General features: G+C 49.0%; 1 protein-coding gene across 1 annotated transcript in view; it reads right to left on the bottom strand.

Annotated features, from left to right (window-relative positions):
- Nucleotides 1-789: 789 nt before the first annotated feature.
- Nucleotides 790-16,793, bottom strand: part of PAX7 (paired box 7) — an 82,726-nt gene continuing 66,722 nt past the window's right edge. The window contains exons 6-8 of the mRNA XM_029965238.1: nt 4,301-4,466; nt 3,014-3,207; nt 790-837 (exon numbers count right to left, since the gene is read on the bottom strand). Coding sequence (XP_029821098.1) covers nt 790-837; nt 3,014-3,207; nt 4,301-4,466 — 408 coding nt within the window. The remainder of the gene's footprint in view (nt 838-3,013; nt 3,208-4,300; nt 4,467-16,793) is intronic.

Genomic DNA, 16,793 nt, shown 5'->3' with positions numbered 1-16,793 from the left:
AAAAACGTCATCACGAGATGAAGGAGTTGAAGACAAAAATTCTCAGCTGACCTCTCAGGTCTGGAATAGAGGCAGGACACCATGGAAGCTGCCTGGGAAAAGCTCTGGGGCTCCAGCAGCTGAGCTGGGCAGGCACAAGGCTTTGTGTGCCATGGGCTGGAAAACAGGCCAGAAGCGGGGCCATTTCCCACGTGAAGTTGGGGTCTCTCTGTCTGCCCGAGCGGAGGACTGAGGTGGGTGAGGGGGGGCCTCCGGGGGGTCCCAGCCCTTGTGGCCACATGTAATCCTCTGTTCTCTGTGCTGGGAATGGGAATGCCATGCCTCTCCTCTAGAATTCCAGCTGCCAGCACCGGGGCTGGGGGTTCTGGCCGGGACACCCAATCCTGGGGTAATTGGATCGTTGCTGAGAGGCAGCAAATGCTGGGAGCTCTGGGCCAGGCTGGCCCCCACCTCTTGTCTAAACTGCAAAGAGATCTCCCTCCTGCTGCTGCTGAGGGCTGAAACCAGAGAACTGGCTGTCTGCAGTGCAGACAAATTGCCATCATTTACAGTTCCCTTCTTTTTTTCTATCTCCTGAACTCCCTCTTTCCCTCTAGCTGGTATTTACCCCTGTAAAGAGCAACTTCAGATAGAGAGAGGAGGAGGAGAGGATTGAGGTGTGATGGGTTTTACCTGCAATGCCATGGAAGAGCTGAATTATGCTCAGCACAGCAGGAAAATTACACAGAGCATCCCATATAGAGACCTCACTAAACTTTTACCCACCCTGCTACATAAAACAGGACACTTTTAGGAGTTCTCATTCATCCCATTAGGAGTATTTCCTGTATCCTTCCACTAGGAACAGCAGAGGGCTTAGAAAGGCAGGAAGGTTTGGTAAGTAAATAAAGCAGTCATGAAATAACCTGGGTTAGCCTTTCCATGTACAAAAGAAATAGAAGAATTTATGTGCTGATATCTTGGCCCTCACATGATTAAAAGCATTAGGAAAATGGGAATCTCTCCTTCTTGGGGGTGCAAAGCTCTCTTTTCTTCAGGACTGCCAGATAATGGATCCTCTCTTTCCCATACAAAGGGCTTATTGGCTCAGGACTCTATCTTTCCCCAGCCTGAGCCTGGGGGCAGGGTAATTTGGGATAGGGATAAGCAGAGAGAAAGCCTTGGTTTGGTCATTTCAATGAGCCTCTGATTTCTGAGTGGGACTGGGAGGGAGATGATGAAGCTCCAGAAATGGAAATTGCAGGATGGACTCGTGTCTGGTGCTATCACGTGGATCTCATCCCCAACTTATTCCAAGGTGCTAAATTGCACTTGTGATCATCTGAATTAATCACGTGCCCTGGCCTGTCTAACCTGGAGCCTGCCTTTGAATTCCAGGCTCTGTCCTCATCTCCCAGGCCTGCTGCTGTTAGAAATCCCTTGTCAGAGAGATGTCTGCCTATTCTCCCCCAGATCACCCTGTCTGAGGTAATATTCTGCCTCATGCCAGTCACACCTTTACATTTTCCCACTCAAAGCTAGAAGGGGAGGGTTTATACCATTTCTGAGAAGCTGCAAAATTTCCCTCCTTCCATTGGCACTCTATGTTTGTTTTCACACTTGAGAGATCACAAGCTATTGGACCTCAAGATCCATAAACCTTTCTGATGTCCCTCTTTATTGGACTCTCCTCTAAACAGTTGTAGTCTTTTCATTTCAGAAGCCCACCTAATTTCTCCTTGTAGTTTCAAATTATTTTGCATTTCCTGTCCTAAACAGTCTTACTGGTACTCTGAAACAACTATTGTAGTGCATTTCATGTGTCCCCATGTTCCACGAGTGACTGGGAGTGAAAGTAAAAGGGATTTTTGTATCCCTCCAGCATGAATAGAAGTGTACAATATGTACCTTGTTCCATTTAAAAGCAAATGTGCACTTGGAAAGCAGGTTACTGCAACTAAAACAATGAGGTTAAAGGCTCTGTCTGATAAGGTGACAGGAAATTAGAATTCTTATCCCAGGGTGGAGTTAGAGGGGGATGGATTCTCAGGTGGTGAACATCCTGCCTTCTCCACTCAGCTGAGAACATAAGTCTGCTCCCATAGCACATGAGCACAAGCTCTGCTCTCTCTGGGCTCACTGATGGTGGAGATTTAACCTCTCTCTGCTCTGAGCCTTGTTTCTGTCACATGCAGCACTTAGAAGCTGTACACCCGATGGGTAGCATCAGATCAAACCTGGGAGAGGCACTTCAGAGGGTGGCTGAGCTGGGCTTTGGGGCACAGACCCCAGATCAGGTCATGGGCTCAGGCAGGGATGTGAAAATCAAGGGTATATTCCCAGGGGAGGCTGTGGCTGTTGCCTGGTCACCTCAAAACACACACACTCCACTTCCTTACACAAGCAGATGGTGTGAAACACCTTTCCTCCTTTAAAACTCACCTACACCTCTCATTCTGACCTTGTGCAAAGCATTAGCAGAATTGTTTCTATGACAATTACTTTCTCAAAACTAATTCCCAGATCTACACCCCTGTGTTTTGAGGAAGCTCAAATCCATGGCACTTCCATGGTCCAACCAGGCTTGGACAAGCTGGCTTTGGCTAATCTCTAAATCAGCCACCCACAAATCATGAGGTGCTTCTAAAGTAACTAAAACCATCAAATGTGCTGTCATTAGGTTAAAATCCACAATTGGAGGGCCCTGGAATTTTTGGCTGTGGAATATTTTGGAGGGTTGAGTAGATAGATAAACACTGATGCTCTGAGTCCTGGTGTTTGTGGTTGCAATGTGTTAACATGGAGGTGGGAACTAAGAGGACACAAGTGCTCTGCAGAACAGTGCTGAGCGATATTGCTGATGAAGGAATGAGCCAAATGCTTTGACTGGGCTGCTCCAGGACTCCCTGACAGCAGCAATGACTCCCTTGTTAAGCAGAACACGCTGTGACAGCCTGAAGCTCGCCCTGCTCTCAGAGGATTTGAACCAGCCAAGTCCTGTCAGCCAAAGGCAGGATGGAGGCAGGTCACGTACCTGTGGGGAGAGGCCATTGCTGACGGGGTTCATGTGGTTGGCAGGAGCTGCAGCGTTCATGAAGCTGTCGGAGTAGCTGGAGAAGCTGTGCCGGGCTCCGTAGGCTGAGCCGCTGTCGGCGGCGGCCGCGAGTCCCCCCTGGTGCATGGTGGAGGGAGGCAGGGGCTGGGGCCTGTGCACGGTGCTTCCCCCGTCTGCGGAGAGAGAGCAGGGCTCAGTAGGGCTGGGGGGACAGCTGGTACTGCGAAATGGCCCCTGGGTTTGGCCATCCTGTCTCAGCGTCTGGGACACGCCATGTTCCACAAAGTGTGTGATGGGACAAAACCTGCCATGCTGGGGGGAAATATCTGAATTTTCCTTTAACTTTTCCTCGAACAGAAGCTGTAAATTCTTTTGTAAAGGTCAAAGCCAACTGAAATGGGCAATACTCCCTCCACAGAACCCCAGTGTGGAGCTTTATCCAGAACGAGGGATCACCTACAGGATACTCAGTTCACAGTGCTGTGCTCCTCATTTCAAAGCTGAGCAGAGCTACAGCCATGGGACACATTGACAGAGCAAAAGGACCGTGAGACAGAGGAGAAAACCGAGGAGCTTCCACCAACCTGAGGAAAACCTTGGTTTTCCCATCTCAAGGAAAACCACCTGTGTATTACAAGAGACCCAGTGGGATGTCATGAATGACAAAGGCAAGGAACAATGGGATGATAGAATCCCAGAATTCCAGAACTAATCCTCACTGGAGGATGCAGGACTTGGTGTGTGTTGGCACATGGAGGAGCAGGATACATGCCTTGAAATGGGAATGTCCCCAGACACACAGTTCCCTCAAGGACAGACGGGATGAGAAAGGGACAGGGAGGTGGTCCCACAGACTGTGGTGCTGAGGGCAACCTGGTTGGGACAGGAGACAGGGCCACCTCATGCAGGGGAGGGGCAGACATGGCATGGATCACTGCTGCTGTGCTCCTCCATCCTCAGCAGGGGACTGCAGGTGACAAAGCCTGGCTCAGGAGTGGGCCTAGAGAGGGGTAGGTGGCTCAGAGGTCCCTGGCAGGACAAGGGAGCAGCCCTGTGCTGCATCTGGCTCAGGAGATGGGGATGGACACTGTGGAATCCTGGGATGGTTTGGGTAGGAAGGGACCTTAAAGCTCATCCAGTTCCAACCCCTGCCGTGGGCGGGGGCACCTTCCACTATCCCAGGTTGCTCCAAGCCCTGTCCAACCCGGCCTTGGAAAGGCAGGATTTGGGAAGAGAAGAGCAGCGGCACAGGCGAAGGGTGCTCACCTTGGGAGATGGTGGTGGTCGGGTAGGTGGAGTCCGGCAGCTGGTAGGGGGGCAGGGTGGGCATCCCGGTGGGCGGGAACCCCCCCGGCAGCAGGTGGTTGAAGGCCGCGAGCTGGTTCGCGCCCGCCTGCTTGCGCCAGCGCGCCCTGCGGTTACTGAACCACACCTGGGGGGAGAGCAAAGGCCACGAGTGATTCCCCCTGAGCTGCCGTCCCACCCCAGCCAGGATCTGACGGGAACATGTCCCACAGCGCTGGCCAAAGCCAGACCCAAGTTGCTGCCTGACTCAGATTTGTGAGTGTTTGCCTCCATTCCTCAGTCCTTTTAGTTGCTGAACCTGGAAGGGAGAGGAAAGATCCCCCTGTGACTCCCGGAGCTGCTGTCCCGCCTCACCTGGGGGCTGATGGAAACACATTCTGTCCAAAAACAGGTTCAAGTTGTTGCCTGCCACAGGCTCTGTGGATATCACAGAATCCCAGAATATGCTGAGCTGCAAGGGACCCACAAGGATCATCCAGTCCAACCCTCAGCCCTGCATGGGACCACTCCCAGAGTCACCCCCTGTGCCCCAGAGGATCAGCCAAACCCTCCTAGAGCTCTGGCAGCCTTGGGGCTGTGCCCACTGCCCTGGGGAGCCTGGTCAGTGCCCAACCAGCCTCTGGGGGAAGAACCTTTGCCTGAGATCCAACCTGAGCCTGCCCTGGCACAGCTCCAGCCATTCCCTGGGTGCTGTCCCTGGTCCCCCCAGAGCAGAGCTCAGTCCCTGCCCGTCCTCTGCCCCTGCCCAGGAATGGGAACTGCACTGAGGTCTCCCCTCAGTCTCCTCTGCTCCAGCTGAACACACCAAGTGTCCTCAGTGTCCTCCCACGGCTTCAAATCAAGGCCCTTCCCCACCTTCCTTGGACACTCTCCAATGGCTTCAGATCTTTTTTATATTCATCACCATTCCTCAGTTCCCTTTCTCCCAAATGACAATACAACCCCTGCCCTGTCTCCTGGGTAAACATATACATTTAAAATGGCTCAAGATGCTGCTGAGAGTGTTGGGAGGGTGCTCTGAGCTGTAGGGTGAGATGAAGAGGAATAATTTAACTTGTGTATTCCGGGAGAGTCCACACCAAATAGAAGCACTGCTACCACCTGGCCATTCTGCCTTGTTATCTGACAACTATGTGAATTATGCTGAGGGATTAAGGACCATAATAGCAACACGGCTGCTCTGTTAGGAGGGATAAATAGACAGATTAGCATCGTGGTTTCAATGTTAGACAAGCTAAAGAGATAGAACCAGACCGGAGGGAATACAGGGCTTGCTCAGCTCCTCTGTGCTGCAGCAAATCACTGTTGTCTGTATGCTAAGACATGCCCTGCTTGGAGCAGCACCAGAATTGTTCTGCAGCCAATTTAAATCTCTGTGCATTAAAATAAACCCGGTTTTAATGCCTGTGCAAAGCTGGGCTCATGTTTCCTACAGTGCTGGTTTACCTGTAAGACTCCCGAGGAGATTTTTCTAAATGCATCTGTGTGCCCTGGTGTGTTTTATCGTGGGCAATCTCCCTCCTGCATAGTGGAAGGGGCTTCTCAGTCTGTCACTTGGGCTTGGTTTGCTTCATTTAATCAGAGAGGCTCTCAGGCCCCATTGCTGTTTGGGGTTCAGAAGTATGTGGATAAGCTTTCAAGCCAGATGAGAATGCAGCTGCTGGACTTTGGGAGGCCTAAAGGGCTAGAAAACACGATTAAATTTCACAGCAACAAGAAAAAATGGAGCAAAAATCAAGAGTGTAAAGCATTCAGGGGGGGGAAAAATCCTCCATCAAGCTTCCAAGCTGCTCAACATCAGATCAGGGGCTAGTGTTACAAGGGTTTGAGGCACTGCAGCCCAAACTGCGCCCACATCTTAGAACCAAACCAAAACTCTTCCCCAGATACTGCAGAATTTTAGCCCTGTGTGCTGTGGACATCAAACATGACCCAAAGCTCAAAATGGGCATCTTTCCCTGGTCTTTATGTCCAGTCCTCCTGTAAACAGTTACCTGTTCCTGTGCATTTTTCTTACAGGAAAAGGCAAATTTATTTAATGGAGTGCTGGTCTCCAGCCCTCACACACTGCAGTGGTGCCTGCTGCAAAAATAAGTGTGCACTGAGCTTCACCCACTAATTTCTGTGAGGTTCTCTGGATCACAGCCTATTATTGCTCTTTCTACGTGTTATTTAGCCACTATCATGCTGTGGAAACAGTTTAATTAAAACTTGCTGTGATCCTGATGGCTGAGGAAGAACCCAGGCCTGGGCAGCCCTTAATTTCATGCTGTTATTTACATCCATATACAATGACAACAACAAAAGCCCAGTTTTCTTTCAAGAGTTGGTCTAAATTAAACCCCTGAAGTGTTTACAGTGCTGATGTCAGGTCCTTGGCTCCAAAAACCTCTTTGTACAGACCTGTTCCTGTTGCCCTGCTCTGCTGGCTGGAGCAGCACAACCTGCCACCCTCCCAAAGGCGTGACAGAAATGGGTCAGCTCACATCCTCTGCATTGGCCACCAGGGGCCGGGCAGGTCACAATCCCTGGGGCCACTTCTGGCACCCAAAGTCGCTAAAAAAATCTAGGACAGAGTTAAGGAGAGGGAAATGAATGAAGGCTGAGGTCTGTGGCACTTCACAAGTCCTTTATCCAGCCCAATCCGTGGCACAGCTTCTGTGAGCAGTGAGCAACAGAAATGAATAAATAACCTTTTGTTTGCCCTGACCATGCAAAGAGGAAGGTCCCATCCTTTTCTCAACAGGCATGTGTGTGCAAATCCAGTTTCAAATTAGGGAGATGGACCTTGGCTCCTTGTCTCTTATAATTTGCTTCCACTTCCACAGATAAGGACATGAAAATTGGATATTTCTGGTAGCTGAACACAGGGAGATAAATAAACCTACTCTTTTTAGAGACAAAGGCCTAGGCCTGGGCTGGAAGAGCTTCCACTCCAAAAAAATAAAGATCTCAGTGCCAAGAACAGCACATAAAATTCAAATACCTGAAGGGAGAACACAACCAAGACATGAATCCAGGAACCGAGAAGGAAAGAGAAATGGAATTCCAAGAGTGCAAACCATCCCCACGAGGACTCACTGCCCCATCTGTCAGTTGATTTGGGCAATGTATGATCAAAACACAACGTGGAGAAGGTTTGTGTTGTCTTCTGTTCCCCCCTTGTGAGGTTGTTGTTGTCTGGGCACCAACACACCCCTTTGCACTCAACAACAACTAAAGACTCCCCCTGCCAGAGGACCCTGTTACACCATGGTAAGCCTAGGGTGAAGGCTGCATCTGCTAAAACCAGGCTGCTGGGAAGAAGATGAGGAAGAGGAGGAAGTTTTGGAGCTGCTGGGGATGTTTTGTTCAGAATTAAAATGCACACGTGCCTGTGATGGCTGCTCCCATCCTGATCCTCCACATCCAGTATGGGGGTGTGGTTCCTTTATGCTTTAAGGGAGATAAAAGGATACTCTGGATCCTTTTACAACCAGGTAGAGTCAACAAAAAAATCCTGTGCATGAGCCATTTTGGTCTACAGTGCACGTGGGCTTGTGAAGAAAGGAAAGATAAATTCTGAGAGAGCGGATCATCACCAAAGAAATTCAGTTCTTAATTATGCTCCTCCTGTGACTTTGGGAAAGTATTGCTTTTCTGATTTGAAATCAGCGTATTCAACAAATTTTAGTCCTTACACAACCCATGCATCAGATTAGCACCTCTAAATTGAGGATAAACTCATTTTCTTGCATTTTAGTTCATTTCCACAGTCAGCCACTGGAGATAGAGGCTCTTTTGAAGTGCCAGAAGGCACCAGACCCAGCACAGCAAGATCTTGGAGCATCTTGTCTGGAGCATCGCAGCAAAGCAGGTGATAAATGATAATAACAGCAAATACACCTGCACCAAGGGAATTCACAACCATGTGTTGAAAGGCAGTGTCTCCTCCCAGAGCCTGGCTGGGGAATCCAGCCCCAAACACACCGAAACCTGCCACAAAGCAACTGATAGGATTTACCTTCCCGTGCAGGGGAAGGGACATTTCATGGCCCAAACAGGTTGATTCTGCCCCTTATTTATAACCCAGAGGAAAAAAAGGAGCTCCTTTGCAGCTAATGACGTCTGCAACTCCTTCCCTTCCCCCACTCAAAGGTGGCTCAGGCCTTTATGCTCATAAATCATTTTATTGGGAGCTAAAATACAGAGGCTGGAGCATCTCCCTGTAATGCGAGGTGTACTTCAAAGGGAACCTGCTTTCATTTCCCAACAGTTAAGGGTTTATCAGCCACTGAAGATTCCCCCTGCCAGGGGATCCTGTTACACCATGGTAAGCCTGGGGTGAAGGCTACGGCTGCTAAAACCAGGCTGCTGGGAAGAAGATGAGGAAGAGGAGGAAGTTTTGAAGCTGCTGGGGATGTTTTTTAGAGGCTGCTGGGGCTGGATTGCATGATTAGAGTTTTATGCTGGGATGAGGTAGCACTTTAGAAAAGGGCTGTGTGGAGAATTCACCAGGAGAAAAAACACCATGGCAGAAACCAGCTTTTCTTTAAAAAGGGAAGTTTTTCATGGTCATTTCATAGCATAGACCCTGAGCTGTGTAAATGTGCTGCTTTCCAAGGGTGTAGAAGTACAATACAGACCACTGGAAACAACAGTTTGTACTTGTTAAAGGCATTTGGGGCTTTTTTCCCCTGTGAATCGTCTTCCAAATAAAGTATTAAGAACACAGGAGATGTGTTATAGAAACTGCTTGGCATTGCTGAGGGGAAGGAGATGGATACAGTAATGCCCCCATGGGAAAGAACTGGAAAGAAGATATGCAAGGAGGTTTTTCATGTTCTAATCAAGCCCAGGGCCCAGGTAAGAGCAGTGTCCCTCACTGTGCCACATGCCCCTTGCTCAGATCCTGCTCCAAAGATCCTGAATATCCCTCAATCCCTCACCTCCCCATTCCCTTCCCAGATGGGCGAGGGAGGAACGTCGAGACTAAAAAACCTCTCCAATTCATCACTGTCCACTCTGCAGAACCAGCTGATTCCAGGAGGGCCCGTCCTCCCAGCCAGCCTGGCTTTGGGGCAAAGGTTAGAACTGGTTCTTGTTTAACCCCAGTGCCTCCACCCAGCCCTGCCAGGAGCCAGTCCGAGATGTCCCAGGCACTTGTTCCCCACCAGCAGAGAAGCTGCAGAGGCAGCTGCCTGCCAGGATGGGGCTGGACTGAATTATCCCGCCCAGATATGGGTCAGCTCCCACAATTTGTCAGACAAGGAGAGGAAAGGAAGGTCAAAAAGAGCCTCCTGTGGGAAAGAAAGCCTGTTGTGTTCCTACTCAGCCTAATCAGGACTCAATGTGGGAGAAAGATGGATGGGGTGAGTGAGCTCATAAATGGAAACAGGGATGGAAAAGCCAGGTGAGGCCTTTGCTCTTCAGCAGAATGAAGGGATGCAACACATGTTTGTGCTCACAGGCCCAGGAGGCTGCAGGAACCATGTGGCCATTTATGGCCTAAGTATACCCCAAAAAATTCCACCAGTCACATAAGGTCCCTGCCCAGGTTGCAGATCAGATCCTCTCCAGGTTCTCCCTGGAACCAGAGCAGATCCCCTTGTCCACCCTGGTGGGAAATGCTGCAAGTCAGGGGTTTCCCGGGAGGCTGATGCAGAAGGATTTTAGGGAGGAACTCTACAGCAAGAGTGATGAGAGACCAGGGGTATTTACTGCTCCAAATGCCTTTTTGGCAGGTGGAAAGGGCTGGGATGTGATGATGAGAGGGGGTCCTGTAGATCCATACAACAGTTTAGGGATGACGATGCTTCCTCTGCCAGGTGCTGAGGAGTGTGAAAAACAGACATCAGAAAGGTACAAACATCACTGAGGCTACTGAGAGAATTCTTCACAGAACGAAAAAAAGCTCCTGAGAATACCCAGATTTTCCAGGCTGTACCCAGAGACATTTGGGTTCAGTGCTGAGCCTCTGCCACGGGTGGGTGACATGGTTAAAATAAATATTAAACAAGGTTAGTGGAGCAGAACAAATGACTCCTCACAAATGAGATTATCCAATGAATTTAGCCTATATTTCTCCTGGCATCTCCCAGTTCCTGAAGGTGTAAGCTATTTATAACAACCTACTGAATTGCAGGGAACAGGTGGTGGTATGAGATTTTTTTTTTTTGCAAACCACTTGTTTTTTTGAGGAAATCATTCCTACCAGTGAAATCTTTCATTGTGACATTGATTACTTTACTCTTGCATCATTCTTCCAAACACTTCCTCAAACAAAAGGACCATCTCAGTGTGAACATTTTGTAGCCACTAATGGATTTCATACCCCAGGCAGGGAAGCAGGAAAACGGGATAGATCTGTCCACTCTCACACTGAGACACACCAAGCCCAGGCTGGAACTCCTGCATTCAGAGCTCCCAGCCCAACCCTGCCCAGTGATGCAGCTTTACCACTTGTAAGAGAAGTTCATAATATTTACAAATAAAAAAATATTATCATGGAATAAAATAGCTTTTGTATACTGATGGTTTGCAAATGTTGTGTTTTCCAGCCCTACATTTTACAAATCTGTTTCTCGGTGATGATTTCAGTTGCCAGAGGAGATTCGGCTAAAATAAAATAAAATTTGAAATAAAACCTGGTTTACTTCTCTTTAGAAACCTGAGGTCTGAGGATGAATGGGACCTGAGGAAGCTGAAAGACATTAGGATGGGTTCACTGCTGCCAGAAAGCAGCTGCAAGGCAGCGTATTTATAAACTGCTTTTTCACTTGCACACTTCCTTCTTAGACAGCCAAGTCTTAATGGTGTTAAGAATTGCATTTAGACATTTGGGAACAGGCTTTGATGTTCACACCTCACGGAGGTGAAGGAGATGTTGGAGAGTAGATTTCCTGCTGCTATTGTTTGGCTCAGACAGGCTGGGCTTTAGCAGCAGATCAACAGCACATCAGTTCCTGCTATCAAGATTTGCTTTGCCAAAGAAAAGCTTTTAAAAATGGCTTAAGCTTCATGTGAAGTGGCTCAAAGTTTAAAGGACCCTGGCAAAACCCTCCTCCTGATTATTATAAATACTTTCCAGTGTTGACCACACAGAATATATTTAATTGGAGTCCCAGGAAAGAGTCTGGGGAGGTTGAAGATGGATGAGAGCCCCGTGTTGGCCACAACAACTGGATCACTTGACTGGGTATATCCTGGGTGGCAGCAGAGGTTCAGCACAGGAGTCTGAGCGAAGCCTAGGAGGAATATTTTGGTCCATGCCACGGTTGGAAATTTTGTGATAAAGGTTCTTCTCATAAAACCTCTGGGAGGCCCTGTTTGTTTTTAATACAATGGCACAGCCACTCTGCTGCTATAAATCAGGACCTCACTGCCTTCCATCAGAGCAGCTGAGTGTGCAGAGTTCCACACAAACACTTCAGCCAGGGCCTGGGGGGCTCCTTCATTGCTTTGGCCTCTGGGCCCTCTGTCCTTTGTATGAAAATCAAACCCTTCCCACACTGTTTAGGGCATCTCAGCTTGTGACCATCAGGTTGGCAGTTCTTGGCCCAAAGCAGACCAAGAAAAGCACAACAGGACAAACAATCAAAGAAGTCACTTCCAGGTTTGCATCTCAACACAAAAATCCACAACTTTATCTAAAAATGGAGTTCTACTGATCTGAGTGGATTCCTCCACCCACAGCAGGTTCCAAGGAGCACTTTCTGCCAGAGATTTCTCCATTTGGTTCCTAGGTTCCCTGCCCCACATTTAAAAAAACAAGCTGCTCTTGTCAAATTATGCTGCAAGTTTCTATCAATTCCCATTGACCTCAGCAAATGCTTTGCCAGAAGGACTCCAGGATTAGGCTTATCATTTTCATCTTCAGGAAAGTAATGAAACAGTGCTGGTTCTTTCCAGCAACATCCCTCGGGCTTCCAGAGCTGGGACCACATCCTCTGCCAGTGGGACACTTCTGCTTCCAAGGGTACAATTCTACAAGTACCAAAAGTGCTGATGTCTTTCTAAGGAAAGGTTTAGATTGAATCCCAGAATGGTTTGTGTTGGAAGGGACCTTAAAACCCATCCAGACCCACCCCCTGCCATGGGCAGGGACACCTTCCACTAGCCCAGGTTGCTCCAAGCCCTGTCCAACCTGGTCTTGGACACTTCCAGGGCTGGGGCAGCCACAGCTTCTCTGGGCAACCTGTGTCAGGGCCTCCCCACTCTCACAGGCAGGAATTCCTTCCTAAGATCCCATCTAAATTTCCTCTCTTTTAGTTTAGGACCAGTCCTCCTTGTCCTGTCCCTCCATGTGCTTGTGAAAAGCCCCTCTCCAGCTTCTCTGTCAGCCCTGTTTAGATGCTGGTGCCACAATTTTAAGAGATCATCTCTGGCTCGTCCAAAGCTGAGGTGGAGAAAGACTTTCCACTGCAGTTTGGATACCTGATAAATTACTTTACAGTTTGGTTATCTGGTAATTTACTTTACAATTTGGGTCTGATTATTTGTATGTGATTATTAGGTGGTTTGAGGGCTTATTTGAAGTTTTTTCACTGAGGCAAGTATGTAATTGTTACTCTTTTCTGTAATTTAACTGCATTTCTGAGTCTAATTCCGGCTGGGGAAATGGGAGAGAACAACGGCAACGCCGTGAGACATCACGGACCAATTCACTGAGCAAAGAGAAAGTGCAGAGGCTGCAGCCCCCTCTCTCCTTAGAAACATCCTCCTGCAGCAAGACCTTCCCGAGACAGGAGTGGGGGAGAAGCACCACTGAACTTGCAGAGCTGCTGCTTTCAGCTGCCCGAGCAGCCTCTGCCCTGGCCCCGACCTGTCCCGGGAGCGGATGGAGCCTGGCACTGCCCCTGACCTGTCCCGGGAGCGGATGGAGCCTGGCACTGCCCCTGACCTGTCCCGGGAGCGGATGGAGCTGGCACTGACCTGAACCTGTCCCGGAGCGGGGATGCGAGCCTGGCACTGCCCCGTGACCTGTCCGGGAGCGGATGGAGCCTTGGCACTTGCCCTGACCTGTCCGGGAGCGATTGGAGCTGCACTGCCCCTGAGACCTGTCCGGAGCGGGAATGGAGCCTGCAACTGCCTGACTGTCCGCGGAGCGGATGGGCGCTGGCAACTGCCCTGACTGTCCCGGAGCGGATGGAGCCTGGCACTGCCCCTGAACCCTGTCCAGGGAGCGGATGGAGCCTGCGCACCGTCCCGCGTGCCCGGGCAACGGGGAGCAGCATCCGGCGGTTCTCACGGAGCGCGGTGCAGCGGCTGTTCCTGCCGGGGGGCTGAACCAGCGTGCCAGGGCAGCCCTGCCAAGCAGAGCCTGGCCCTGCCCCGGCTGTGCCAAACCCACGGGGCAGCTGTTGTGTCATAACCCATCGCAGCCCCTCACAAGGAACGGGAACGACTCGGAGCCTCGGGAAGAAAGGAAACATTCTCAGCTGACCTCCAAGGGAGGGGGAATCGCCTCAGAAGAGCCAGTTTGGACACATCTCAAAGAGTTTGGGAAGCAAAACAGCGGGCAAACAGCATCGGGCCGTGGCAGCTTTGCCTGACTCCAGTCAGTGCTCGGAGACCTGCTCACCATCATCGTCCCCATGTTTAACACCTTCATCCCCAAAAAGCACCACCCCAAGGAGCAGGACAGAGCTCTGACCACAGTGAAATTCATTCATAGCACCCAAAAATGCCACTCAGGTTTTTTGTTTTTTGTGGGTTTTTTGAAAGGGCAGGTCTACTTTCATAGCCAAATATTTGGTTTCTTTCATGGAAAACTGCATTAGTTTCAAATTTGGGTGTTTGCTTCTCTCCCGTTTAGGAAAACAGCACAGTGACACTTTTAAAATTGGTTAAAACTTCATTTGCCTCTGAACTGTGTTTGCCTGGGTAACATTAATTGGTGGGCTGTGGTAAAAGCCCATGTCAAGGTGCTCCATGTCAAGGTAATGTGAGGTAAATTACAGGGATACTGCTCTATTTCTGCAAATTAAGAGATACTTTAAGGTCCCCACCAGCACACAACAGAGAGATTTGAGACATTCCTCAGAAATCCACATATTTTCTGGAAACTGCAGAGTCCTGCTGGTAAATAGTGGGTTTTCAGCTTGTTCAGCTTGAAAACAGAATTGCTCTGTGAAAAATTCCAACTAAAATTGCATAGAATTTCTTTTCTGGTGCTTCATTTAGCAAATCTGAGCCTCTGCAGTACGATCCAGAATATGGCTGTTTGTTTACTACAGTTTGAAACTGTGTCATAAAATACACATTATGTGAGGAGCCTAGAAATGCACTGAGATTTCAGAGGCAGAATTGCTCTGAGCCCTTTTATTAAATGAAACATCCATTTTCTCCCAGGCAGAAATCACAACGGTCTCCATCATAAAAATGATCAATAAAGCACTGGCTTGCGACTCCTGCTGCCTGGTTTAATTTTGTTATTGAAATAAAGGTTTCTCAGTGCATGGAATTTCCTGGGGATTAATATCAAAAATCAGCATCACAATGCATCCACCTCTTTGTGCTGATTTACTCTCAGAAATCACCCACTGCCCAGAGCAGAATAACAAACACACTCACACCCAGCTGCCCCAGGTCCCACCAGCCAAACCAGCCACAGGCCACGCTGAGAAGCAAAAACCAGCAGCTATTTTCTGGCAAAAACTGCAGTAGATTTTGGGGAAAGCTTCTTGAGGCAATACTTTGGAACTTCCCACTGTAGCACCAGGAAAAACGGAGCTGGGGTGTTTGCATGGGAATCTCTGCCCCGAGGAATATTTGGAAGAAACAACTTCAGTGGAGAAATTTCTAAGTGACTTGAGATCGTGGTGCTGACCTGGGGACAATGTGGCCCCATGCACTGTTTGGGTTTACTTTCCATTTCTTTCTATTGGTGAAATAACAGAAATAAGCACTAAGGCTTGTTGGGAACTTGCCTTAAAAATGCAACACGTTTGGGCAAACAAATCCACACATGGGATTGTCTACAAGGAGGGTTTTGTTTCAACTCCCCACACCAATGAAGGAGGCACCTGGTGGCTCTTCTGACTTTAGCATTGATTTGAGAAGTCAAAAATTTCCTGGCAAAACTATATTCCTGTCGAAAAACACTCTACTAACAAAGCCAAGTTGTTCATGAGAAAAGAGTTGTTCTAAAAAAAGTCTCCCTTCTACAGAAAATCCAGGCAGAAAAGCTTCAAAATTATCACAGAGTCCCATGTAAGGTTTTTTTCCACATAAAAACTTTGACAACATCAGTTAGATAATTGCAAAAACTGGTGTAAAAACCCAAAATACAACCAAGATCAAAATCAAAACTCCCATTAAATTAGTGAGTGAATTATTTAGCTGTTAGATTTAGTTTTTAATTCCATGAAAGCTTGGCATCCACCAGCTTGTTTTCTGGAAGGGTGGAAATGGGAACTAGCAAATGGGCAAGAATTCCTTCAGTCCTGGACAATTAGTGTGGCCACATGAGTCAAGACTTTGCCTTGCACAAAAATCAGTGGAAATTTCCACTGTTGGCCTTGCTGGGCATGGGTTTGGCAGAGCTATCCCAGTTCACCCAGAAATCCGTGGCAGCCTTGTCCCTGGCTATGCTCATCCCGGGATTAACCTTTTAACAGCTCATACCTTTGGGGGTGTTGAAGTCTGACAGCTGAAATCCTGCATCTCTACCACACAAACACTGCAGTGGCCTTGCAAAAATCCTGCTCAGCCCCCGTGATCTTCCCAGCAGACAAGAAACCAGACCCTGGAGCTGCTTCCCCCCTCCCCCCAGTTGTGAAGTTTATGAGCTGTCAGCGTGTCAAACCTCCACTTAGCTGGGTAGCTGTGAGCAGCCAGAGCCTGAGATCTGCCAGGGCAGTTTAACAGAGCCATCAGCTCCTCACAGGGGGAGGCTGTGGCCTGTGAACACCCAGGGGTGAGGGAGAACCACCAAGCCTTAGGTGAGTTCACCTTTCAAGTGGAGCAAAGAGAGGTGAGGGCAAAGAAGAGGCAAAGAGAGACAATCCCACTTATTTTTGTTTGTGATTGTCCAAATGGGATCCACCATAGGGGTGTGGTGTCCACCTGATGCAGTCAGACAGAGGCACCTGAGCTGTGATCCAGGGATTGTCCAGCCAGGGCTGCCCAGCACACAAGTGGCCCTGGGATCCAGAAGGTGGGTGAAACGATGATCAGACATTGAGGAGCTGCTTTCAAGTATCTTTTGTGATTATAGGTCACAAAACACTTCTCATACATCTGCCTCCCATCTTACACCTTCAGTTTTGTGGACAAGATGGATGGGTAGATGTGGCCCTTCAGAGAATCACAGAATGAATCCCAGAATGGTTTGGGTTGGAAGGGACCTTAAAGCCCATCCAGTGCCACCTCCTGCCATGGGCAGGGACACCTTCCACCAGCCCAGGTTGCTCCAAGCCCCATCCAACCTGGCCTTGGACACTTCCAGGGCTGGGGCAGCCACAGCTTCTCC

This window comes from Manacus vitellinus, unplaced genomic scaffold (assembly GCF_001715985.3).
Source record: "Manacus vitellinus isolate BGI_N305 unplaced genomic scaffold, ASM171598v3 scaffold_92_pilon, whole genome shotgun sequence".
Taxonomy (NCBI): domain Eukaryota; kingdom Metazoa; phylum Chordata; class Aves; order Passeriformes; family Pipridae; genus Manacus; species Manacus vitellinus.
The sequence above is the reverse complement of the archived record's forward strand: the minus strand, read 5'-3'. Positions and strand labels throughout refer to the sequence as shown.